This window comes from Artemia franciscana, chromosome 7 (assembly GCF_032884065.1).
Source record: "Artemia franciscana chromosome 7, ASM3288406v1, whole genome shotgun sequence".
Lineage (NCBI taxonomy): Eukaryota > Metazoa > Arthropoda > Branchiopoda > Anostraca > Artemiidae > Artemia > Artemia franciscana.
This window is the reverse complement of record NC_088869.1, coordinates 18517079-18545070: the sequence shown is the minus strand read 5'-3', so window position 1 is coordinate 18545070 and position 27992 is coordinate 18517079. Positions and strand designations below refer to the sequence as shown.

Below are 27992 nucleotides of genomic sequence, written 5' to 3'. Positions count from 1 at the left end.
TTACCACCCTTGAACAGTGCTGATTTTATTTTGCAACACAGAACAAAGAGATCAGTGTTTCCACTTCTACCAATTTATCGGTAGATCTTCCGATTTTCGGAATTTTCTACCGAATAAATTTCAAGCCTACCGAAATACCGATTATCTACCGATTTTTGGCGATTTTTTTTTCTTTTTAATTGGACATAATAGGTGTGACTACGAACAGCGCTATTTAGCGAAATCCCGGAGCCACAACTTAGCGCTTAGGGATTCCAGAATTTGAATATTGTTAAAGTAATGTTAAAGCAATTCCTTTAATAGGTATGAAATCGTGGTTATCTCAAACGTGCACCATTATTGACATATCTTTCAATCATCTAAAATTAAAGGCAAGTGGAGCAAATATCCTGATTATATCAATTAACAACTAGTGCTATAAACATTTAGTAGTTTATAGCACTTAAAGACCCAAAACTTTTCTCTGGATATCCACTCAGGGAAAATACTGTTCATGATCATCCACCAAGTATCACTGAAGGTAAACATCACATTGAAACCCTGTACATGCAAGTTCACTCATTTTAAAATAAAGGCCTGTTTTATCTGAGACCTGATTAGTTTGGCACTGTTTCTCTTTTCTTCTCATCCGTTTCTCTGTTTTGCTTATTGCCATTTTATTTGACCTGGTTCCTTCATTCCCTTTTGCTCTTCAAATAAAACATCATGAATGGGAATTAGAAGAACCAACACTGAATTTCCTCATTTCACTTAAAAAAGGTGGAGTTTATAGATTTTTTTTCTTTTTCAACCATCTCAGATCAAATGAAAAGAGAGTAGTTAATTGAGTAACTAATTATATTAATTATTAAAATGTTTATAGTAAGTTACATGGCTTAGAACAAGGTCCCTGACTTGCCACATGCTTGCCTTTCTGGATAAGGATCACCTCATTTTAGAAACTGCACCAAGTGATAAAACAAAATCAAATAAAACACCATTAGTGCAGTCTCGGTTCGGTTCTCCTGTTTTCAAAAAAGCTGCAAATAAAATAGACCTATTGCATGTCTGACAAGCTATTTTTCAGGTAGAATGATGTGATCATCAGAAGATGGTGGTGATTTTTCTGATCATTTTTCTGATCAAGGAAAATCAATAAAGAAAAGAAAATGTGGCAAATCAACTAAAATGAAAGTAAGCAAGAGACTAATCAAATATTCTCAGAAATACTTGAAAGAGTGGGAAACAGAAGAATCTTTCAAAGACTGGCTTATTAAGAGAGAAAATGATGAATTTGCATTTTGTTCTGTTTGTGAGGTAAAGCTTTCTTATAAAGAAGGTTAAGGTTGCGCTAAAAAAAAACATGAACAGACAGCTAAACATATAAGCAGGTTGGCTGTAGCCAAGGAATAGCGCCAGACTGAAGCAAAGCTTGTAACTTTTCTTGTTGAAAATGACATTGCATTGTCAGTAGTTGATGATTTGGTTTTGCTTGTGAAAAGCCTGCCCCACAAAAATGTGATTGAAAAACTGAGACTTGACAAGCAGAAACCTACGAATTTGGTGCGACAAGGTCTAGCACCCTATTTCAAGGACAAACTAGCTGATACTTTGAAAGAAAAACCATTTTCGATCATAATCGACGAGACTACCGATATCGGGACAACGAAGCAATTGTGCTGGTTTTTTTTTTCAACAAAAAGCTTGAGATGGAATTTGACTTGCTGGACTTAATTGAGTACATGGCACAGCAGGCACATTTTTTTCTAAATTCAAGGAATGCTTGGATGGTCTTGTAAGACATGGAGCTCCTGTTCGCAATTTTAAAGGCTTCTGCAGCGACGCAACTAATTTGATTATGGGGCCCCACAACTCTATTGCAAGGCTTATAAAAAAAGCTCATCCATGGGTCTTCATAGTCAAGTGTGCATGTCATTTGATCCACCTCGTTGTATCATATACATGTAAGAAACTTCCCAAAACTTCTGAGGACTTAATTCGAAATATTCACAGCCACTTCAGTCATAGTGCAAAACGAGTGAATTCACTGAAAACTTAACAAGACTTCTTAGAAATTGACAATCAAATGATATTGTCCCCTGCTCTTTTCCAATCACAGCCCCCCCCCCTTTCCATACTTTGAAATTAGAAACAAAAAGACTTGTTGCAACTCTCTCCAAGAACTTTCTTGAGGTAAAATATGTAAATGGTTTGAAGAATCCACTAGATGTTGATGTAAATGATGACAATTATTATGCAGCTATCCAAAATATTTATTTTGGGCTGAATGCCCAGCTCGCTATTTCAGAGCTTGTAGAGCGTGACCCTAAGGTGGACCACAATGAACTGATGAAGGCAAAACTCACAGCAAGAGAATTTTAATAGGAAGCAGTTGCACAGATCAAAACCAGGTTCGTATTTGATGATGATTTGTATGAGATGTCCTATCTTATAGAGCCTTCAAATGCTGCTAAGCTCAATCTTTCTAGTCTCGCACCACTTCTAGTTAAGTATTTCCCTCCTACATGTCCTAGAGCTGTCATTGACTGGGAATGGCGTGAACAAAGCTCTGTTGATGTTCCTAAGGATCTGTATCAGTCACCAGTAGAATATTGGAGATTCGTTTTGTCCATTGTTACCCCAAGTGGTCGACCAAGGTTTGCAAATCTCAGGCACGTTATTTACTTTTTCCTTTCATTGCCTTTCTCGAATGTTGTTGCAGAACGTCTTTTCAGCACTTTAAAAGAGGTGAATACTGATAAACGAAATAGATTGTCGACACTGACTTTATCTGCCATCTTGCGTACCAAATGTGGGACGAAGAGGTTGAATATGCATTCTTCATCGCTGATAGTTGATCATGAACTAGAGAAACGGCTAAAGGAAGTAAGAGCATCTGCGACCGTTGAAGAGTGTATATGAGTGATCAAAGTTAGTCTATAATAGCAAAAGTTTCTGTTTTGTGTTGCATTAGATATTTGAAACTGCCAATGTTCCTGAATTGTCTTTGGAAGACCAAATGTACTTTATTGATTTATTGTGATGAAAAGTACCTAATTCAGTAGATTAGAATTCAATCAACGTATGTATTGATATGATCATAGGCTAAGGCTTCAAAATGTTAGTGATGTATGTCTACGGTGGAAGAGCAAAAGTTTCTGTTTTGATTTGCATTAGATATTTGAAACTGCCGCTGTTCCTGAATTGTTGTTTGAAGACCAAAGTGTGCTTTATTTATTTATTGTGATGAAAAGTACCTAATTAAGTAGATTAGAATTCAATCATCCTATTCTACCGACGTGATCCTAGGCTTGATTCCTTCGCTTGCAGTTGCGTATCAGTTGCTTTAATCATTTGAATCCTGTATCTGATTTGTTGTTTTAAGTCCAATTTTAAGTGCTTTACTATGATGAACAGTACCTGATTAAGTAGAATAGGATTCCATCAATAATAACTGAGGATATTGAAAGAGCATTTTTTAAGCCCCGTTCTCATGCGTGTCTAGCTAAGCATCTGTGTTTACGCGCGTCAGGCAATATATTCCTGTCAAAACATATCTTGTTCCCACGTAGGCATCAATACCAAATGCCAATTTAATTAATACATAAAAATCCTTATGTGAGCATTCGGATTCACAGGCACTGCATATTTGCAGCAACTACTGCAAATGCCGCGTTTGCAACATTTTAGAATCGCCGCTAGCTCAAGAGTATACCATATTAGTATACTAGCGATTTACAAGAACCACTGCAAACGCTGCATTTGCAACGACATTTGCATCGCTATTACAACGAGATCAAAAAATGCCCCATTACTCTTTTGCAGTTTTAAAGAAAACATTGTTTTAAATCGTCATATGATCAATCGTAAGTCAATAGTCTGTTGTCGAATGGTATAATTCTGAATTGATCAGGAACTTCGAGCAATTTTGCGAGCTTAACATGCACTTAGAGGGTTTGGGCATGTCTAGAAATTCCCTACCGATTTTTCTACCGATAGTGTGACGCCATCTACCGATTTTCTACCGAATTTACCGATTTTCGAAGCATCCGAAGCGGAAACATTAAAAGAGATGGCAGTGAAACGAAAGGCAGTTAAAATTAAAGAAAAGAATGATGAAGATCAGTGATAAAGCTCCAATGAAAACTAGCTTAATTGGTTCTATACTTATCCTATAAGCTGTGTCAGAATATACATGTCATGGATTCAAGCGGAAGATTAAAGAAATACCTGCATTTTCTCAAGGTAGGCTAGGTCTGTGTTTGCAATTGAAAAAACGAGGCTAGGTTACTTGGTTAGCCTAATGCAACCTTTGATAATGTACCTAGCCTATTTCAAACTATATTTAAAATTCCAAATAACAAGGAAGAAATAAGGTAAAATTCTAGTTAATTGACTTCTTGCTCTCTTAGAAAGGGTTTAGGTTAAGAAAGTGAAACTTTCAGGGATGAATCTACAGACTAAAGTATGTCCCAGGAAGGTATTTTGAAGCAACTACCTCCACTCCTTCTCCATGTAGAAGGCCCTGACCTTTGATGACCTTTAAAAATATGTGTGTTATAAAAATGAAACCTTGCAAAATAGATCTTCTGCTTAATTGAAGTACAACAAAATTGTTTTCAGCTTCATAACTTTGCTCAAATCCATTTTATAAGGTTTTAAAGATATACAAATATATTTCCTAAATTAAAAAAAAAAAAAACATTAATATGGCTCAAAATTCAGCTCAAATAACAGGAATTGCATTTTAAGAACTAAATGCAGAGAAAAAGCAACTAGTAACTGAAAATTAAGGTAAAATGTTGTTTTGTCAAAACTTCAATAGGTATAGACCTGTCATGCAGGCAAATTTCAGGACCCTCTAGAGGGAGAAGGAGCAGAGGTGGGTAAATACCTTCTCAGGACATAGGCTACTTTAGCCTGTAGACCCATCCCTAAAAGTTTCATTTTCCTAACCTAAACCCTTTCTGAGATAGCAAGAAGTCAATTAACTAGAATTTTACCTTTTTGGTAAAATTCTAGTTAATTGACTTCTTGCTATCTCAGAAAGGGTTTAGGTTAGGAGAATGAAACTTTCAGGGATGACTCTACAGAAAAAAAGTCTACAGAGAAAAATTTTACCAAAAAGGTAAAATTCTAGTTAATTGACTTCTTGCTATCTCAGAAAGGGTTTAGGTTAGGAGAATGAAACTTTCAGGGATGACTCTACAGAAAAAAAGTTTCATTTTCCTAACCTACCCTTTCTGAGATAGCAAGAAGTCTATTAACTAGAATTTTACCAAAAATAACAATCAGTCCTGCAGCAGTGCAGTTGGTGTGACCTTAGCTAGGTAATATGGGACTGAAGACATTTAACTGTGCTGTAGTAATATGCTGTGGGGATCTTAGCAGTCTAGAAGTGCTGTTACTATGATCACTTATTTACAGGAACAATCAATTTGAGGTAGAGTTGGCTAGTAAATTTGCTGAAGACTACACCTAAAGATAGCCCAAGGCTAGGCTAAAAATAAGATGTAACCTATAAAATTGGAAGTTGGTTTATAATACCAATCTGAAAAAAAGAAAGAGTGATTGTTACACTCCAAAGAGTATCTGAAGAAGTTCTAAAAATATGCCTAGCCTACTTTAAAATTATCATAGGCTAAATAATCAACTTAGTCTATCCTGCTTCTAAAGGTGCATTTTGTAAATCTGCTTGACCAATGCTTAAGCAAAATGTTCTAACCACAATTATTCCACTTATTGTGAAGCAAGAATTGTTTAAGTCATTAAGTACAAGAATTGGTTACGGTAAGTAATTACCTTAAATTACCTTACCTTAAATCACATTTGCCAGCAAGATAAGGTGGTAGATCCTCCTGTAGTTCTTGCTGGTGGTGAGTGATGTAATTATGTTGGCTTAGCTTCCAAGTCCAGCCTCCACTCAGCCCTCTCCCAGTCCCTGTTGACTCCAGCCTTGAAGGAGTGGGGAGTCTCAGCTTGGATAGGCTATTCCAGAGGGGGACCACCCGAATGGAAAAGAAACCACGTCATTCCCTTCTCCAACATCCAGGCAGGAGAAGCTTAAGACTGTGACCTCTTGAATTGTTAGCCAGGGAGGGGGTGAAGATCTGGTTCAGGTGACCGGATTTGAAAATTTTGCGTGCCATGATCACATCTCCTCTATATCTTTGATAGGTGAGGGTTGGAAGTCTCAGAGATCCTAGGCGATCCTGGTAAGGGACATTATTTAAGCCATGGACCAGTTTTGTTGCTCTCCTTTGGACACTTTCAAGGGCTCTTGTGTCCATTTTATTTTGGGGAAAGGCCAAACTCAAGGTGGGGACAGACAAGGGATTTATAAAGTTTTATAACCACACATGACTTTCTGGTTACAAAAGAGCACTTAATGAGTCCAAGAGCTTGATTAGCTTTTGCAACCTGAGCCTGAGTGTGGCTGTGGAATTTTAAATCTTTGTCCACAATGATGCCTAAGTTTATATTATTTATATAATAATCTAGGTTTATATGAAAGATGCTATTAAAACTACCCAAAAGTAGTACCATTAGATTACTTATTCTATTTTTTTCTTTTTTTTTGCAAACATCATGGTTGCTTTTCTGATAATTCCTGCTTCCCCCTGGTGAAAAAATAATGAAACACTTACTTATAATATTCAACATATCCTCATCATCTTCTTCTTTTAATATATGGGTTTAATATTTTGGGTAAAAGTTTAGTTTCATCACAAAGTGTCTAAAATAGAAACTACTGCAAAGCAGCATAATTTCTATACTATAGTACTTACATATGCTAATTCTAGAATCCATTTCTGGTTGACCCTCCTCCTCCATGGGGCAAAATTTGTGTAAAGTGGGCAGGGTTTTTAAGCTGAGGGAAAAGTTGGGGTTGTACAACATGAATGAAATTATATTTTAAATACTAATTCCAGTCATCACTGGTAATTTCTGCATAGTAGGAAGTCAAAAGTAATTACTCATGCATTCCATTAATGCTAATATCCAAGATAGTTCACTTTCACTTTTGAACAAAACAAATGTCCAATTTTGCTTACAGGTAACATCACCTACAGAGCAAAGCATATTAGTCCATGAGCCCTATGGGCAGCAGGGCAAGGTCTGTATTCTTGTTGGTTGAATTGTTAGTTGATATTTATGAACTACTGTTTGCTGATTGGTTAAGCCTTGTCTTTTATGGTCATCATGTTTCATCATTGCAACCCTATTTTTGCCAGAAATAAAAGGTTAGTCAAGGGCAAGCTTCTGTGGGTCTAAAAGTTTGAAGGGAGGATATTTTAGTTTTTTGTGAGTTTTTTTTATTTCTTTGAATTGCTTAATATAGCTAAATTCTGATGATTGCATATTGTTTTTATGTCAATATTCATTCATATTATCCAACCCCAACATTTCTCTTGGCTTCAAAATGCTGCCCACTTTATGCATTTTTAGTTTCTTTGAAGGGGATTTAAGAAAGCTGAATAATTGTTGCACTTCTAAAATTAGCATTTCTAAGTGCTATAGTATGGAAACTATGTTCCATAGTTTCCATTTTATAAAAAGTTTCCATTTTAGACAGCTTGTGACAAAACTAAAGGTTTACAACATTTTGTATTATTAATTTTTTATATTCATTTGATGCTGCCAGAGCTGTCAGCAAATAATCATGTCACAGATGTTTACTTCCATTTTTATAATAATTTAAAATAGTATTTTGTAGCCTACAGTATTGTAATCAATCCTTGACAAGATTGAATTTCATCAAGCTTAAGACTATATAAACCCATTTTAACAAAGAACCTATGACATATCTATCTATATATATAAAAATAAGTTGTCTGTGTGTGTGTGTGTGTCTGCCGAGTGACGTCATGTTTGTGTGTTGACTGACGTCATGTTTTGACTGACGAAATTACAGACCGGAACATCAGGACACAAATGACGACCGGCACATAGGGAATATAAATGACGACCAGGACACTCAAAGAGAAAGCGACCGGGACACAAGGAATGTTCGATTAGCAATCACCATCAACAAAGCACCAGGACACAAATGACGACTGGGACACAGGGAGTATAAATGACGACCAGGACATAAGTAAAAAAAACTAAAAAAAAGGTAAAAACTACAAAAAAACCAAAAAGAAAAAAAAAACTAGAAAAGCTAAAAAACTAAAAAAACTAAAAAAGAAAAAAATAATAAAAAAAAGGAAAAAAAATATATATATAAAAATAAGTTGTCTGTGTGTGTGTGTGTCTGTCGAGTGACGTCATGTTTGTGTGTTGCCTGACGTCATGTTTTCGACTGACGAGATTACAGACCAGGACATTGGGACACAAATGACGACTGGGACACCGGCACATAGGGAATATAAATGACGACCAGGACACTCAAAGAGAAAGTGACCAGGACACAAGGAATGTTTGATTAGCAATCACCATCAACAAAGCACCAGGACACAAATGACGACCGGGACACAGGGAGTATAAATGACGAACAGGGCATAAGTAAAAAAAAAAACTAAAAAAAAGGTAAAAACTGCAAAAAGACTAAAAAGAAAAAAGACTAAAAACTATTAAAAAAAACTAAAAAAGAAAAAAAAATAAAAAAAGGAAAAATAAAGGAGAAAAACAAAACTAAAAAAAAAAACTAAAAAGAAATAAGAAAAAAAACTAAAAAAAGTAATTAACCAAAAAAAACTAAAAAGAAAAAAAGGGGAAAAATACAAAAATTTATTTCATCATATACTATTTCAAAAACGAATGTATATACAGACCAAGATACAAATGACGACTGGGACACAGGGAATATAAATGACGACCGGGACACAACTACAACGGGGACGCCAGGGGGCACAGGGGGATATATAAATGACGACGGGGACACAGGGAATGTTCGATTAGCAATCACCATCAACAAAGCTCAAGGGCAATCATTAGAATCATGAGGTATAACTAAAAAAACTAAAAAAAGGTAAAAAACTAAAAAAAAGACCAATTCAAAAACGAATGTATATACAGACCGGGACACTGGGACACAAGGAATATAAACGACGCCCGGGACACTCAAAGAGAAATCACAGACTGGGACACCAGGACACAAATGACGACCGGGACACAGGGAATATAAGTGACGACCGGGACACAGGGACACAACTACAACGGGGACGCCAGGGGGCACAGGGGGATATATAAATGACGACGGCAACACAGGGAATGGTCGATTAGCAATCACCATCAACAAAGCTCAAGGGCTATCATTAGAATCATGAGGTATAGATCTGAATACGGATTGTTTTCCCATGGACCATTATATGTTGCATGTTCAAGAGTCGGTAAACCTGACAATCTATTTATATGCACAGACAATGGGACAGCAAAAAATGTTGTATATTCACAAGTTTTATGTAGTTAAAAACATATATATATATATATATATATATATATATATATATATATATATATATATATATATATATATATATATATATATATATATATATATATATGTATCTATATTCACAGGTGGGACATACGGATACAACTACAATGGCGCGTAACGACTTACGCGTGCGGGTGGGCTTGGGGGGCGAAGTGCCCCCACCAACTAGGTGTTGGGGTGGCGCGAAGCGTCACCCCAACAGTTAGTAGTCTAATAAGACTTGATTAACAGAGAAATAAATCAATAAGGCTATATCTGGGATTATTGAGGCTTCGGGAAGGTGGGGTGCATTGGAATGTAGGAAGGAAGGTAGGGTGTCATCAAAGCAACCATTACATTTGTAAAGGGGATAAAATAAGAAATCTAATAGAACTAACTTATATTTTATTAGAATTCTTCATTCAGAAGTGGTCAACCACTATATAGTTGCTGTGCATTGCTTCACTTCACTCTCTTTCTTCTGATGGTTGAATACCCAGGGTAAGATGCCCAGTAATTGGATATATAATCATTACTTTGACAGTGAAATTACTGTAAAATCTCTGTATACCACTCAGAATATGGATTGTTTCATCTTTGGATTTGTTGAAATTTCTTAAATAAGTATATGATTAGCTGGGATACTTCAACCATGATCCAAAACTGACAATTCTAAATGTATTAAACTAATAGCTTGTTAAACAAATAATTAAACTAATAGTTTGGATTCAAATAGTGGAGCGTAAACATTGATACTCTTTAATCTTGTGTTTAAGCTTGGAAAATGCTTCCCAATCTTGAACAAGGATCTTAAAGCTAGAAAATCACATAAAATATCAACAGATTCTATCATAGCTACATTAAATATAATGTAAGTTTTGTGAGGCATAGTTATCATACAAATAGTTTATAGTATAGAGTAAGTTTTAAGATAAAATACCCAAAAACAGTTTTCCTAGATTTTTGTCAACCATTGCTATTTAGTACCAACCATAAGGCAATCCCAACTATCTTACTTACTTGTGGCAGCAGGGCCAGACATTTTCTGCCTCACCTGACTCCTGAAATCCACATGTCCAGATCCCAACTTTCTACATCATAGGAACTTACTGTACTTGTCTGTGAGAGATACATATTAGTCTAAATTTTTGTATATATATATATATATATATATATATACATATATATACATATATATATACTAGCTGTTGGGGTGGCGCTTCGCGCCACCCCAACACCTAGTTGGTGGGGGCGCTTCGCGCCCCCCCCAAGCCCCCCCGCGCGCGTAAGTCGTTACGCGCCATAATAGTTACGCGCCATTGTAGTTGTGTCCCTATGTCCCACCTGTGAATATAGATATATATATATATATATATGGTTTTAACTACGTAAAACTTGCGAATATACAACATTCTTTGCTGTCCCATTGTCTTTGCATATAAATAGATTGTCAGGTTTACCGACTCTTGAACATGCAACATATAATGGTCCATGGGAAAACAATCTGTATTCAGATCTATACCTCATGATTCTAATGATTGCCCTTGAGCTTTGTTGATGGTGATTGCTAATCGACCATTCCCTGTCCCGGTGTCCCGGTCGTCATTTACATCCCCCTGTTTCCCCCGGTGTCCCCGTTGTAGTTGTGTCCCTGTGTCCCGGTCGTCATTTATATTCCCTGTGTCCCGGGTCCCGGTCATCATTTGTATCCCGGTGTCCCGGTCTGTATATACATTCGTTTTTTAGTTTTGTTTTTCTCCTTTATTTTTTTCCTTTTTTTTTTCTTTTTTAGCTTATTTAGATTTTTAGATTTTTTAGTTTTTTTTATTAGTTTTTAGTTTTTATTTCTTTTTAGTTTTTTTGTCCCGGTCGTCATTTATATCCCCCTGTTTCCCCCGGTGTCCCCGTTGTAGTTGTGTCCCTGTGTCCCGGTCGTTATTTATATTCCCTGTGTCCCGGTCGTCATTTGTATCCCGGTGTACATGTCCTGGTCGCTTTCTCTTTGAGTGTCGTCATTTATTAGTTTTTTCCTTTTTTTTTAGTTTTTTATTGGTTTTTACCTTTATTTTAGCTTATTTTTCAGTTTTTTCCTTTTTTTTAGTTTTTTTTTATTTTTTATTTTTTTTATTTTTTATTTTTTTTAGTTTTTTACCTTTTTTTAGTTTTTTTAGTTTTTTTAGTTTTTTAGCTTTTTTACTTTTTTTATTAGTTTTTAGTTTTTTTTTGTAGTTTTTGCCTTTTTTTAGTTTTTTCACTTTTTTTTTTAGTTTTTTATTGGTTTTTACCTTTATAGTTTTTTTAGTTTTTTAGCTTTTTTATTTTTTTTATTAGTTTTTAGTTTTTTTTTGTAGTTTTTGCCTTTTTTAGTTTTTTCAGTTTTGACGTCACCTGATCCAGTTTTTTCAGGTGACGTCACCTGACACATCCATCCACACATCCACAGACAGACAGACAACTTATTTTTATATATATAGATATATACTATCTTTATAAGCAAGCAATAATTATGTATGTATGTTATTTTTTCTCAAAGATGGCTCCATATTTTTTTGGGAAAATTGGCATCCTGGAATATTCTGGCCTAAGAAAATTATTTAGATAGGTCAGAAGTCTGAGAAAATTTGTTAAGTCTTAATTTTGGCCTTTGCAAATGATGTCATGTAGTAAAAATTGCAACAACATCATGACAATTTTCATAGATTATGGAAAAAAATTGAAAATTTTGTATACAGTCTAGGGCCATATTTGGCCCTATTTGGGGTAAGTGGTTCAAGAATGCAATTGCAATGGCAGTAATAATTGTATCTGAAACAAGTAGTTTTTAAAATTCAGTAGTATTCTTCTTTTTCCCCTCTGATTTATCTCTGAAATTACAATAAATAACCAAGTCAAACTCAAAGCAAGCAGAAATTAGCATGAGTAGGAGGGAAATGGTGGGTGGGAGGAGGGTGTATTTGCCCTCCTATCACTTTTGACAATTGAAAAGGGCACTAGCCCTCTCAATTTCCAATGATATGACCCCTTTTTGAAGTTTTTACAACACTTTCTATAAAAAACCTCATATGGCCCAAAGGCATAACTTACAGCATTTGCCCTGAGGATGTCGGTGGGGGGATACCCCCCCCCCAAAGACACAATTTCTGAACCTTTCACCTTAGTTGCCCTCCAATCACTTCCGACTATTAAAAAGGGCACTAGCTCTTTCAATTTCCAATTGAATGAGTCCTTTTTGAAGTTTCTACAACAACACCTTCATTACAAAGTGTCCTGGTCTAAGACAAAAAGAAAATGTATTTTGCCACCATTATTCTTTACTTAGACAGCACTAACTTGCTGTCTATGATATAAGGTTAGCATATATAAGAAATTTATATTTATAAGTGCCATAATTTTATAACCAAGTGGCATAATTTTATTGCACTTGGTATTAACCAAGTGACATATAGCAATCACAAATTCTGTCAGTTGGTCTTTCTGTTGGTCTGTCTGTCCTGGTTTTGCTAGCTTAGGCACTTCCAGATAAGCTAGGACAGTGAAATTTGGCAGACATATCAGGTACCAAGACCAGATTAAATTAGAAATAGTCGTTTCCCTGATTCGACCATCTATGGGGGAGTGGGAGGACATTTAAATTGAAAAAATTAGGAAAATGAGGTATTTTAACTTACAAGTGGGTGATCAGATCTTAATGAAATTTGATATTTAGAAGGATATCAGGTCTCAGAGCTCTTATTTTAAATCCCAACCGGATCTGATAACATTGGGGGGAGTTATTGACATAACTGGAATGGATCTCCTCTCTTTGGGCAAGCAGGTATTTTTAACTTACAAAAGAGTGATCGGATCTTAATGAAATTTCATATTTAGAAGGACCTCGTAACTCACATCTTTTATTTTAAATCCTGACGAGATCCAGTGTCATTGGGGGGAGTGGGGGGGGGGCAGAAATCTTGGAAAAGGCTTAGAGTGGAAATATCAGGATGAAACTTGGTGAGAAGAATAAGCACAAGTCCAAGATAGGTAACTGACAAAATTGGACCGGATCCGCTTTCTTTGGGGGATTGGGGGGCGGGAGTAATTCAGAAAAAAATAGAAAAAATGAGGCACTTGTAGCTTACAAACAGGTAATCAGATCTCAATGAAATTTGATATTTAGAAGGATCTTGTGCTTCAGAGCTCTCATTTTCAATCCCGACCAGATTCGGTGACATTGGGGGGAGTTTGAGGGGGAAACCGGAAATCTGAGAAAACGTGAAAGTTGAGGTATCTTTATCTTACAAAGGGGTTATCGGATCTTAATGAAACTTGATATATAGAAAGATTTTACGTCTAAGATGCTCCATTTTCAATTGGAATCGGGTCCGGGGACATAGGGGATTGGGGGGGGGGGTAAACAGAAATCTTTGAAAACGCTTGGAGTGGAGATATCAGGATAAAAACTTGATGGGAACAGGAAGTACAAGTTCTAGATACGTGATTGACATAATTGGAACGGATCTGCTCTCTTTGGGGGAATTGAGAGATGTTTATTAAGAGTTTATTCTGCCAGAAAAAAAGTTCAAGGTGCTATTTCAAGACCAACACAATAGACCAAAAGAATGGCAAGTAACAATGAATAAATGGCTATAATGGCTATAACGGTAAATCAATGGCTATTCAAAGGATTACTATCTTCTCATTATCAAAAGGAGTTTCTTCTTTCAAATTACAGACTTACTTTATTGTTTCTAGGTTGATGTGAAGCTAGTTTGTATAGCTTTGGTTCACTTGGTTGTTTGTCCATATACTAAAGTTGAAGAGAGCTTCAATGTTCAAGCAATACATGACATCATCTATCACAGTTTTAACATAAATCAGGTGAGAAAATTTTGAAAAACTATATTTTACATATATATATATATATATATATATATCAATCACGTATCTAGAACCTGTAATTATTCTTCCCATCAAGTTTCATCCCGGTCTCTGCACTCTAAGCGTTTTCCAATATTTCTATTTATCCCCTTCCCCCAATCCCTATGTCCCAGATCCGATTCAAATTGAAAATGGAGCATCTGAGGTGTAAAATCTTTCTATTTAATTTCATTAAGATCTGATCACCCATTTGTAAGATAAAGATACCTCTATCTTTCTTCAGTCAAAATCACAAAATTACGCGTTTTTACTCATCAGTTTAAAACCTCTACACTAGGGTTTCCTAATGCGTTGGATCTGATCGTGTAATTTTTATTAAATTCTATGACCTTCAGGGGGCTTTTCCCCTTTTTCAAAAATCGGGCACATTTCCTAAGGCTCTTGGCCTTTGATTGGTAAAACTATACTTAACGAAACTTGTATATTTGGAATCAGCATAACAAGCCGATTCTTTTGATACATCTACTGATATTAGCATTCCGTTTTTTAGAGTTTTTTAGAGTTTACTATTGAGCAGGGTTCCTCTTTACTTACAGTTCGTTACCATGAACTATTTGAAATAGATATGCATTTTTTCAATTATGCACCCCCCTTTCCCCGCCCAGGGGGGCAGTTGTCTCCTAATAATGCGGAAAATAGTTTGGTGAATTTGTTCCTATCTGGATAAGTATTGTCAGCATTTTAAGGCGATTTTTTTATATATCTATAGGTATTAAAATTCCGTTTTTCAGAGTTTTGGTTACTATTGAGCCTGGTCGCTCCTTACTTACAGTACGTTACCACAAACTTTTTGAAGGAGAAGGAGATTGAAGGAGATGGGCAGCGCCTCTCCTATATAGAATAAATTTTGCTCTTTTTGGGTCCTGTGTTGCTCTTTACTTTTCGTACTAATGATGTAAACCAGAAATATTCCCAGAAATTAAGAGGGACTATAAATCAGTTTCTACTTCCATCTCCTTCATTGGATCTATTTCTGTATTTATCTGAAGGCTCAATGAGAGTTAGGATAATTTGGCCAAAAAATGCACCCTTTGATGCATATGCCCCCCCCCCTCTAACTACAAAGCGATCAGAGAATCCTACTGTAGAGTTTTCATGCTCTTGTCTTCAAAAATTTGGAATTTTATACTTTTTGCTAAAGAAATATCATGTATGTGTTTTTGTTTTCCAGGGATGATTGTATTGAGCCAAAAATCCTAGAAGATCGAGAAAGGACTCATTTGAACAAAAATTAAACGTTTAGTGCCCTTTTAAGCGACCAAACAGATTATTTGCAACTAACCCCCTTCTTATGCCCCTTTTTTCCCCAGAAATCCAATCGAAGTTTTGAAATAGTTATTTGTTTCAGCATAATTAAAAGGTCAGGTCCAATAAATATCCCTCTGGGGATGACATGACCCCTCACAGCCCCTAGGGCTGTAAGTTTTGCAATTTGTTCGTTGTTTATGTATAGTATTTGTAATTGGGAAACTTACGGATATGTTTTGTAGGGGAGTCTTCTGGAGGGAGTATGTAGGCCTAGCGCCAAAGAAGGGAAGTAGATACCCTCTTGAAATATTTCCAGTATTTTTGTTGACCCCAAAAATCCCATTTTTAGTTTTCTTTTCTTTGGTGTTTTATTCTTTGTTTACTTAAACTATTGCTTGCTTATTTGGAATAAGGAGTCCTGTCCATTTTAAATTTACTCAGTTCTGATAAGCTTAGGTTTGATAAGATCTGGTTTGCTTAGGTCTGTACATAGTTTTGAATGAATATTTGGAGAGAAGTTTTATACTCACTTTTTTATTTCAGTATGATCACTTAGAATTTCCTGGTGTTGTTCCTAGAACATTCATTGCGCCACTTTTTGTTGCAACGTTATCCTTTCCATTGGTTTTTATTGGACATATTCTTGGGATTAGCAAGTTAATTGGATTATATTGTGGTAAGTTCCTATTTTATTCAATGTTTAGTTTTTACTTGTTTGTATTAATTTTAGACATATTTATATAATTTTTTGTAACTTCGTATTTCATAGGCTACATAAAATATGGAAACTAACAGCCATGAAACATATACAAATTTGTTCACTGGAATCTAAGATAGGAGTAAAAGGATGCAATGCACAACTACAAGAATATCTCTAAGGTGGTCAAGCTCTGAATCCAGGAAACATGGAGAACAAACTTGCAATGCTCTGTCAATTAGAGAAGTGACCACTCCTCTTGTCACTGCAGGAGAATGATTAGAGGAATAATTTAAGTAACAGTCACTAGTTGTGGGTTTTCTATAGACTCCAAACTCGAAGCATGTATCATTTCGGTGAACCAGGACATTTAAGAAAGGAAGACGCCTTGCTACTTCTAATTCCCAAGTAAATTTAAGTTTTGGACTGTTAAGCAAATGAAGAAAAGACTCCAGAGATTCGTCACAATTCTCCCACAAATAAAAAATATCGTCTTAAAATGAACCCAAAATTCCGGTTTACAAAAACTTTGCAGAATAGCCTTTTCTTCAAGGTTTTCAATGAAGATATCAGCCTCAATTGGTGAAAGGGGAGCGCCCATTGGAAACCTAAATTTTTGTCTATAAAAAGCCTCTATAATGGAGGTAAAAAGAAGTTCTGTCACAAAGGGGTGTAATTATTTCGGTTTTCTCAAAAGAGAAGCTGATACTTTAGTTATCCCTGAAAAAAAAAACTTGAACCACTTCCCCAATCACATGATCAAATACGTCATCACCCCATTAGGATTTCTGATTAAAATCAGAAATCAGGTGACCCAGTTCTCCAATTTATTTAATTGCTACTTTGTTTGTTTGAGTGAATGAAATTTTTCTTTTATTTGTCATTTTTTCATTAGTACCCGCTGATGGCAGTTCATATTTGTTTTAATTTTGTGCAAATAGTGGATATTGGCGAATAACTTCTTTTATTGTTGTTAAATATTCGATTTAAATTCTTATAACATTTGGTCTTTTATTGAAATTTATTTATCTTTAATTTTTTCATTTGTTTTTAATTGGTTTTGTTGTACTTTCCGCTTTTGTTTTTTGTTTTTTTTTCCTTGATTATATTACTTTGTTCGCGCTGAAGAAGAGAGGCGGTTGTTCTCTCAAAATATTCGCTTTCTGTGTTTTTTTTTTTATTTTCGTTTGGCCTTTAAAAACTCCCTTTTTGATCGTTTTCTTTATGCCTACTTTCAAAGTAAAAGGGCAAATTTATCATAGAGTTGGCTCTCTTCTACCATTCTCAGGTGAGCATCACAAATTTTTGCAACTGTACTTCATCAGCGATATCAATGCTGAATTGAATGTACGTTATGTGTTTATTTTTCGGAATCCAACATGCAACAGTGAGCCCTAAATCGACTGGATACAACGTTAACTGCTTTCTTCGCGTTATGTCAAAATGATACTTTTGCAAAAAAAACTGCTGTATTCTGAAGTGCCTACGTATTACACGTGGAATGCTAATAAAAAATCATTTGAACGTCGAAAACAGGGTGAGTCGACGGCCAACCTAACATCTTCAAAGAAACCACGATAGGAAGAATCAACACTATTCACCCCAATCAAGATGAATGCTTCTTTCTCTGCCTGCTTTTTGTTAATGTACCCGCCCTGACGTCCTTTGAGCATTTGAGAACTGTAAACAGGACTATACATGACACTTATCGTAGTGCATGCCAAGCTCTGAATTTATTGGAGAACGACCAACACTGGGATAATTGCATCAATGACGCATGCGAAACGTCAACTCCAAGTCAAATTCGTGCATTGTTTGGAATCATATTGACAACTTGCTCTGTTTCATCTCCTACAGAGTTATGGGAGAAATGCAAATCGCAAATGGCCGAGGATGCACTCCACAAATACAGCTAGAGAGGTCAGATATGACCTCGGACTTTACCTACAGAAATTTATAACTGCACTTTACTTATGATTGAAGATTTGTGCTTATCTATGGCAAACACCCTTATCAAGCATTTGGGAATGCCCTCATCTAATCGTACTGCTGCTGTTTCTACATGTGTAGAACTGGATCGTGAACAAAGTTACAACACGATCAATCTATTGTCGTATGTACAAACAAATATTTCTATGTTAACGTCTGAACAAAAAGGCATTGATGATCAGATAATGCATTGTGTCGATAACCAAGTTGGAGAAATCGTCGCCTTGGATGCGCCAGGGGGTACTGGTAAAGCTTATCTAATAAGATTAATTCTGGCATCAGTTAGATCCAAAAATGACATAGCGTTGGCCCTTGCGTCGTCCGGAATGGCCGCAACGTTGCTGCCTGGTGCGAGAACTGCTCATTCCGCTTTGAAATTGTCTTTGAATATGCAATCTACAGAAAATCCCGCGTGCAACATTTCCAAATTATCTGAGATGGGTAAAGCATTGCAGCAATGCAAACTTATTGTTTGGGACGAGTGCACAATGGCGCAAAAAAATCGCTCGAAGCTCTCGAGCGATCTTTGCAAGATTTGAGAGGAAATTATAAACCCTTTGGCAGCATATTAATATTGTTTGCGGGAGATTTCAGGCCAACATTACCTATTATTCCTAGATCTTTACCTGCGGATGAAATAAATGCTTGCCTGAATAATTCTTAATTATGGTCACACATAAATACATTAAAATTAACTATAAATATTCGTGTCCGATTGCAAAACGATAACTCTGGTGAATCATTTTCAGATCAATTGCTGGCGATTGGTAACGGAATGTTCCCAGTTGACTCAATTTCAGGACGTATACAACTGCCTCCTGAATTCTGTAATCTAGTGATGTCAAAAAATGATTTGGTTGAAAAGGTATTTCCGAATATTCTAACCAATTATAAAAATCATAAAAGGCTAAGTGAACGAGCGATTCTGGCTGCCAAGAACAGAGACGTCCACAAAATCAACGATATTATTCTGATCAAGATTCGAGACCAGGCAGTCATTTACAAGTCAGTCGACATAGTTCTGGAATCAAATGAAGTGATTAACTGTTCATCAGAATTTTTAAATTCCCTGTATCTCCCAGGGTATCCACCACACGTATTACAGCTAAAAATAGGCGTACCAATAATACTTTTGCGAAATATTAACCCACCAAAGCTTTGCAATGGCACGTGACTTGCCGTAAAAACACAAACAATGGAAAACGCAATAGAGGCAACAATCTTGACAGGGCATTCCGAGGGTGAGGCTGTTCTTATTCTTCGCACTAAAAAAAGGTAAACAACTAAAAAAAAACTAAAAAGAAAAAAAGAAAAAAACAAAAAAAAAACTAAAAATTATAATTAAAAACAAGGGATTACAAGTATTCAAAAACCTTAAAAAAGAAAACCAAAACTTTGAAGCTTAGTAGATGTCATTGTTAGAAATTGGACTTGCTTTAATAATCAAATATCTTTGAACAAACTGCAATAGAACACTAGGGACAATGAGAATTCATATATATAGAAGCCTGCGACGTGCCGTGCTGGGGCCCGGCGGCGAAGCCGGCGAGACCGAGCTAGTATATATATATATATATATATATATATATATATATATATATATATATATATATATATATATATATATATATATATATATATATATATATATTAACAAATATAATTCTAGCTTGTCCTAGCGTAAAAGCTGGTCCAGGCAGCCCAAATGAACCTTAAATAAGATAATAAAAAAAGACAGAATTAGGTGTCAATTCAACAATGGAAAATATATTGATGTATCAGAAAGTAAGGTTCTAGACCCATAGCTGATGAAACCTTGCGTTATTTTTAGAGAATGAGGAAAGTAAAAGGACATGAGAAAAGTAAGGAAAGATCTCATTAGGAAGTAATATGAAAATGTTAATATTCCTTAGGCATAGAGTATAGAGTACCACCAGCATTATTATGTAACATTTGAGGCTTCATCTCTCCTCCATTTTGAAGGCACCTGTATTCTAATGTACGTTTTATACATTCGTTTTATCTTTTTCAGTTCGGATGACTATTGGCTATAGTGTTCTAGTCTCACTGGAAGCATTCAAATTCAGTGCCCAAAAGCACTTTGGTGAAGGTGTTACCACATGGTTTACTTTCATAATTGGGACACAATTTCATTTCATGTTTTATCTCAGCCGACCTCTGCCGAATATTTTTGCATTGATAATTGGTAAGAAATTGCTTGTCTGTTTAGGACTATTTAATCACCCAATTTGGCCAAATGATATTATGATATGGCTCTGTCAGTCGCCTTTTTGTTAAAATGTTATTCCGATCTATATGCTAGACGGGGGGGAAAGTAGGGTGAAAACATTTACCCGCCACAGTCATTCTTGTTGAAGTTCTTAAATTCGGCTGTCTTAGCATATAATTGAATTTGCATTTTAGTCTTTTAGGATAAGTAATAACTTTGTGTTCATTTATTCGTATAGGTGCTTAATAGATTGCCATTTTTAATCATCTGGAGTCACGGGAGTTGTCTTATGATAATGTCTTATGATGCACACGTTTGAAATTTATAAATGTTACATATTTAGAATCAGTATAGAAAGTGGATCCAGCTTAACGCTGGAAAAAAACGCTTTTTTCTTGAAAGAGTAAATATGTTAAAATATTTTCAGGAGGTACCTCAAGAAAAATAATAAGTAATTTGTAAGAGAGAAAGAGTGAACTGATTTATTAACAAAAATAACGCTGCCATCGTCTTTCAACCATCATTGGGGAAACACATTGGGCTGTATATGATTGTTGTCTTTATCCTTATAATCTACTAATATATATCTACATTTAACCTATAAATCAAAATTCACAAAAAAGATAAATAAAATAAAATTATTAACAACTTCCCTGGTGAGATGGTGGACTGCATGTATTGTAGAATTGCCTTTCCTGAATCCAAACTGTGTTTTCGCGAAAAATCCATATAGATTCAGATGGTTATACAATCTTCTATAACCTTTTCGTATAGCTTCGGAAACAAAGACGACATCGAAATCGGTCTCTAGTTCGAAATATCTGTCTTGAAACCTCCTTTAAGCAAAGGGATGACCGTGGCCTCTTTTAATCGTGAAGGAAACTCACCCTTGTTCAGCGATAAGTTAATTAAATATACAAGGCAGGGCAGCAAATATACCATTACTAATTTAAATGTTTGCAGATTGAGACCATCATTCCCAGACGAATTTGACTGCATCAATACTTTTATTTGCTTCATCTCCTCCTCTAGATTAGTTTAAACAGTGTTTGTGTTTACCTCCACACCTCTTTCATCTTGAAAAGTTTCGGCAATTTTACTGCTGAAATTTCACTTACTGATTCACCTATTTTTGAAAAATACTCACCCAAAACATCAGAAATTGCATTCCTTGCAATAACTATTATATCGTCAACTTTCAGGCTAGCTGGATTTTCATTCTTCTTGTCACCGTTTAATAATTCATTGATGCGTTTTGCACATACCTTTCGAATTCCCTTGATTATTTTCAAGTTTCATCCCATAGTATTATTGAACACAAGATCAGCGAAGCCATTTAGTTCCAAATACCAAGGAAAGTAGATTTACATAACAGCTATCTGTATTCGGTCAAAATGTAACAGAAGAACTTTCTTGCGCAACGTCAGCATTAAGAATATCTACAGCTCGGAACGGATTATCTACAAACGTTGTTAGTGCCTCACCACTCTTTAAAGATAACTAGGTGTGATACATCTTCTAAAAAGGAAAAAAAATACAAACAAGTAGTTAAATTATAACACCATTTATCTATTAGCATACACTATTAAGCAATATCGTCGATAGACCATAAACGACGAGGAAACGAATCACTAACGAGACGTACATAGATCCGACTACGCTTGCACACGTGCATAGATCACACTTGCTTATGCCCGTCTTTATCTCGTGTTAAGCTCAGAACATAACGTCTTCGTTTCGTCAGATTTTCCGACACAAAAATACCAGTGCCAGCTAGTTTTGACTTTCTTTTAAAAAATTCAGAAGCAAGGTAATGTTAAAACCACAGGATCAATTGCATCCTGTTTACTATTACCTTTGCTTTGATTGAATCTTATCACTTCGATCACAACTTGATTAGATATTTCAAGCTCCAATTTTTGTCACAATTTCAAGAACTACCGACTTCAAGTCCCTATCGGAAGATTGTTTAACTCCAATGAACATGAGATAATTTAATCTCGTTTCTGCTTGATAATCATCAAGCTTTTGCTCGGCAACTTTCATCCGTTCCTCAATAAATGAGTATTGGTTTTTAAATGCTTTAAATCATTTGATAAAACAACAAATTTTGGCTCAGATTCAACAACTAATGCTCTGTAAATTTCACTTGAAATCGATGAGCTTTGCGCTTTGATTGCACTAACTGTGTCCTTAGAAAAGGATTGTTTACCTCCAGCAGCTGCCAATTTTCCATCTAATCTCTGATCGATTTTCTGAGCAAGGTTTTCCATGACGAGACTGAATTTCTTGTTCCGTTGCTGTAATCTTGGTAATAAGATGGGTTGGTCCCGAAAAGTTAAGTAAATTGGTATTTTCTGACGCTTGTCCTTTAAGCTTTTCTTTGCAAACTTCTTTGTAAACGGCTGATTTTGGTGCACGTTCTTCAAACACTCCATTTAAACCTTTTTCATAGCCTCAGTTTTATTGCATTCATTCACAATCTAACAGTTGGGACTCATTAATGAACTGGGTATCATGTGTACCGTAGCAAAAAACTAGATATTTGTAATTTCTAGTTTTTTCATTTCTTTTCGGATCTATCACGTCAACAATACGTACAGGTCATTCAGGGTAATCCCGAAACCTAGCCAGTGCCAGCTTATGAACAGTAAATTTAGTCGTCTGCTTAACTAGCCAGCAATAGTTAGTAAAATAGCTTCGAAAATCCAAAAATGTTCGTAACATTTGGTTGTACCGTAGACTCACAAGTCAGCCAAACTGTCCTTAGTTATTTGTCAAGCGGAACAAAACTAAAGAGAACAATAATTCATGCGAATATCTCCAAAATGCATATATTTTCACCAGATAATTTCCTCGATCCAAAATCCAGTTTGAATTATTTCACAATCACTTACTGAACTTGTTGTGCAATCAGATTAAGCTCGAAGTTAAATCTTGTTTGTGTCCCTTCAGTTCAAAGCCTGAATTAATACTGCAAGTAAAAGTTATCACATTGCATTCAAGGTAGATTTATTGGATAAAAATAGCGATGTCTTGAACGTCCTTGCGGGTTATTAAACAATCAAAGAAACTATTACCTAACAACCTAATCCTATTATTTATCACCCAAAGGAATCATGATTTGGTGGGGACCTGAAGGTTTTTTAAACATAACAAGCAATAAATCTTGATTTGGCGGTGCTTTGTAGGTTTTTGAAAGAATCAAATGAACTATTAGGTCCAGCGTCTTGAAGGTTCCCCACTATCGGGCCTCTGAAGGTCTTTTCCTGGCTTTTCGTGGGTTTTTATACAATCAAAGAAACTTTTACGTAATATCAAACCCTATTACATATCACCCAAAGGAATCTTGATTTAGTGGGACCCTGAAGGTTTTTTTCTTGGCTCTCGCGGGTTTTTACACAATCAAAAATACTATTACGTAACTGTCGCAGCCTATTATGTATCGGATTGGAATCGGATCCTAATGGAACTTGATATATAGAAAGATCTTATGTCTCAGATGCTCCATTTTCAATTCGAATTGAATCTGGAGACATAGGGTGCTGGAGGGTGGAAAAAGAAATCTTGGAAAATGCTTAGAGCGGAGAGATTGGAATGAAACTTGTTGGAAAGAATAACCACAAGTTCTAGATGCGTGATTGACATAATTAGAACGGATATGCTCTCTTTGGGGGAGTTGGGGGTGTTAATTCAGAAAAGTTAGAAAAATTGAGGTATTTTTAACTTAAGAAAAGTGCTCAGATCTTAATGAAATTTGATAGAAGGAACTTATGTCTCAGAGCTCTTATTTTAAATCTCGACCAGATCTGGTGACATTGGGGGGAGTTGGAGGGGGAAACCAGAAATCTTGGAAAACGCTTAGAGGGGAGAGATTGGGATAAAACTTGGTGGTTAGAATAAGCAAATATCGTAGATAAGTGATTGACGTAACTGGACAGGATCTGCTCTCTTTGGGGGAGTTAAAAGAGGGGTCCATTAGTTTGGCGAGTTTGGTGCTTTGGATGTGCTAGGACGATGAAAATTGGTAGGCGTGTCAGGGACCTGCACAAATTGGCTTGATAAAGTAGTTTCCCCCGGTTCAATCATATGGGGGGCTGAAAGGAGAGGAAAAATTTAAAAAAGATGAGGTATTTTTAACTTACGAGTGGGTCATCGGATCTCAATGAATTTTGATATTTAGAAGGACCTTGTGTCTCAGAGCTTTTATTTTAAATCCCTACCGGCATTAAGCCTCTGATTTTCCTTTTAAATTAATCTATTGATTCTTAGAATTTTGCTAGAGCTCATGCCATATGAGCTCTTGGCTCTTCCGACCTCGTCACAAGTGCCATATGAGCTTATAGCTCTTCTTGAAATTGGTCTTCAATTTGTTGGTACAAAAATAAGCTAGAAAAACAGCAGAACTATTTGATATTGGAATTTTTTTTTTATCCGAATTTAGATCATTCTGTAAGAAAAGGTCAAAGCGATACCATAAACCTGCCTTTTTGAATGTGTAGACCTGAATGATTTATTGTCCTTTCGGTGCAAGTTACGGCTATAGACCTATTCGAAAATGTCGTGTTTCTTGAAAATCTTGAGCAAATTCTTGTGAGGTTACAAAAACCTGGGATTTTATTTTATGATTTTTTTTATTGTACACTGTTCTCTATCTTAGATTGGCAATGTACGTGACTCTAGAAATTAAGCATAAATATAGTATGCAAGGAGCTATACTAATGTTAAAAATAACCTTATTTTATTTATTTTTACTTCATATTTATATTTATTATTTTATATATATTTTTATTTTTATTTTATTTATATATTTTTATTATATATTTATTATTTTTATTATACATATTATTTATTATATTATTATATTTATTATGTTATTATTTTTTTTATTTATATTTACTTATTTATTTTATTTTATTTTAAAATATCCTTATCACTGACATTTTTGCAGTTTTGTGGTCTTACAAGTTTTGGTTTGAACAGAAGCACGAGAACTTCATTGCTACATCTGCGGGCGCTATTATAATATTCCGCGGAGAATTAGCGATTCTTCTAGGCTTATTTCTACTTTCTGACCTTGTGAAGCAAAGAATAACAATTGAGAGGTGAGATTGCTTAGTGTTAAATTTATTTGTTTTAACTCCTAAGAATAAGTTTAATGAGCTGAATAATGCTTTGCGTGCTTGGTTCTTACCTGATGTGAAATTCGTATTCGCAGAGGCTTTTTTGGTCAAAGCTATGACGGGCGTCCTAGTAATCTACTAAGCTTTAGAAACTAAGGGGTAGAGAAAGGTGCTTGAAACATTCTGTGCATAATTTAGACACTTTATGTATTCCTGAAAGTTTAATTCGCCTAACTAAATATTCAGCTACTTTCCAAGAGAGCAAAAGACTTTTCTAGAAGTTTACCATGAATTCACTCAATAAATTTGAAACTTGCTCTATTTTTAATCCACTTTTATCTTCTATTTTGTTTAACCGGCTTTGCGAAATGTAATCACTGGATTTGTGAACTAGATTTCTTTTCATTAAATTGTAATAAACTTGTGAAACACAAAATGTATAGGAAGTGAATAAAAGGTAAATCAATTAGCACATGTAACCCCTCGCCCCGAAGATAAAGATACCCCACTATTTCTATAATATAATAGACAATTAGCTGAAGTACGCAAGTGCTTCTATAATAGACTTCTTTAATATAATAGACAATTAGCTGAAGTATGCCAGTGCTTCTATAATGGACGTCTATAATATAATAGACACTTAGCTGAAGTACGCAAGTGCTTCTATAATGGAGTTCTATAATATAATAGACACTTAGCTGAAGTATGCCAGTGCTTCTATAATAGACTCCTATAATATAATAGACAATAAGCTGAAGTATGCAAGTGCTTCTATAATAGACTTCTATGATACAATAGACAATTAGCTGAAGTACGCAAGTGCTTCTATAATAGACTTCTATAATATAATAGACAATTAGATGAATTACGCAAGTGCTTCTATAATAGACTTCTTTAATATAATAGACAATTAGCTGAAGTATGCAATTGCTTCTATAATAGACTTCTATAATATAATAGACAATTAGCTGAAGTACGCAAGTGCTTCTATAATGGACTTCTATAATATAATAGACGCTTAGCTGAAGTATGCCAGTGCTTCTATAATAGACTCCTATAATATAATAGACAATAAGCTGAAGTATGCAAGTGCTTCTATAATAGACTTCTATGATACAATAGACAATTAGCTGAAGTACGCAAGTGCTTCTATAATAGACTTCTATAATATAATAGACAATTAGCTGAAGTACGCAAGTGCTTCTATAATAGACTTCTTTAATATAATAGACAATTAGCTGAAGTATGCAATTGCTTCTATAATAGACTTCTATAATATAATAGACAATTAGCTGAAGTACGCAAGTGCTTCTATAATGGACTTCTATAATATAATAGACACTTAGCTGAAGTATGCCAGTGCTTCTATAATAGACTCCTATAATATAATAGACAATAAGCTGAAGTATGCAAGTGCTTCTATAATAGACTTCTATGATACAATAGACAATTAGCTGAAGTACGTAAGTGCTTTTATAATGGACTTCTATAATATAATAGACAATTAGCTGAAGTACGCAAGTGCTTCTATAATAGACTTCTATAATATAATAGACAATTAGCTGAAGTATGCCAGTGCTTCTATAATGGACGTCTATAATATAATAGACACTTAGCTGAAGTATGCCAGTGCTTCTATAATAGACTCCTGTAATATAATAGACAATAAGCTGAAGTATGCAAGTGCTTCTATAATAGACTTCTATGATATAATAGACAATTAGCTGAAGTACGCAAGTGCTTCTATAATAGACTTCTATAATATAATAGACAATTAGCTGAAGTACGCAAGTGCTTCTATAATGGACTTCTATAATATAATAGACACTTAGCTGAAGTATGCCAGTGCTTCTATAATAGACTCCTATAATATAATAGAAAATAAGCTGAAGTATGCAAGTGCTTCTATAATAGACTTCTATGATATAATAGACAGTTAGCTGAAGTACGCAAGTGCTTCTATAATGGACTTCTATAATATAATAGACAATTAGCTGAAGTACGCAAGTGCTTCTATAATAGACTTCTATAATATAATAGACAATTAGCTGAAGTACGCAAGTGCTTCTATAATAGACTTCTTTAATATAATAGACAATTAGCTGAAGTATGCAATTGCTTCTATAATAGACTTCTATAATATAATAGACAATTAGCTGAAGTACGCAAGTGCTTCTATAATGGACTTCTATAATATAATAGACACTTAGCTGAAGTATGCCAGTGCTTCTATAATAGACTCCTATAATATAATAGACAATAAGCTGAAGTATGCAAGTGCTTCTATAATAGACTTCTATGATACAATAGACAATTAGCTGAAGCACGCAAGTGCTTTTATAATGGACTTCTATAATATAATAGACAATTAGCTGAAGTACGCAAGTGCTT

At 35.1% G+C, this 27992-nt stretch overlaps 1 protein-coding gene across 2 annotated transcripts in view; it reads left to right on the top strand.

The window, feature by feature from the left end:
* Nucleotides 1-4045: 4045 nt before the first annotated feature.
* LOC136028935 (dol-P-Man:Man(7)GlcNAc(2)-PP-Dol alpha-1,6-mannosyltransferase-like) overlaps nt 4046-27992 on the top strand; it is a 38425-nt gene continuing 14478 nt past the window's right edge. Inside the window, exons 1-5 of one of the 2 annotated variants that reach the window (XM_065706916.1) lie at nt 4046-4224; nt 14129-14254; nt 16106-16238; nt 20281-20454; nt 25430-25583. In XM_065706916.1, coding sequence (XP_065562988.1) covers nt 4180-4224; nt 14129-14254; nt 16106-16238; nt 20281-20454; nt 25430-25583 — 632 coding nt within the window. In that variant the 5' untranslated portion in view covers nt 4046-4179. The remainder of the gene's footprint in view (nt 4225-14128; nt 14255-16105; nt 16239-20280; nt 20455-25429; nt 25584-27992) is intronic. The other variant, XM_065706917.1, reaches the window with a different exon arrangement.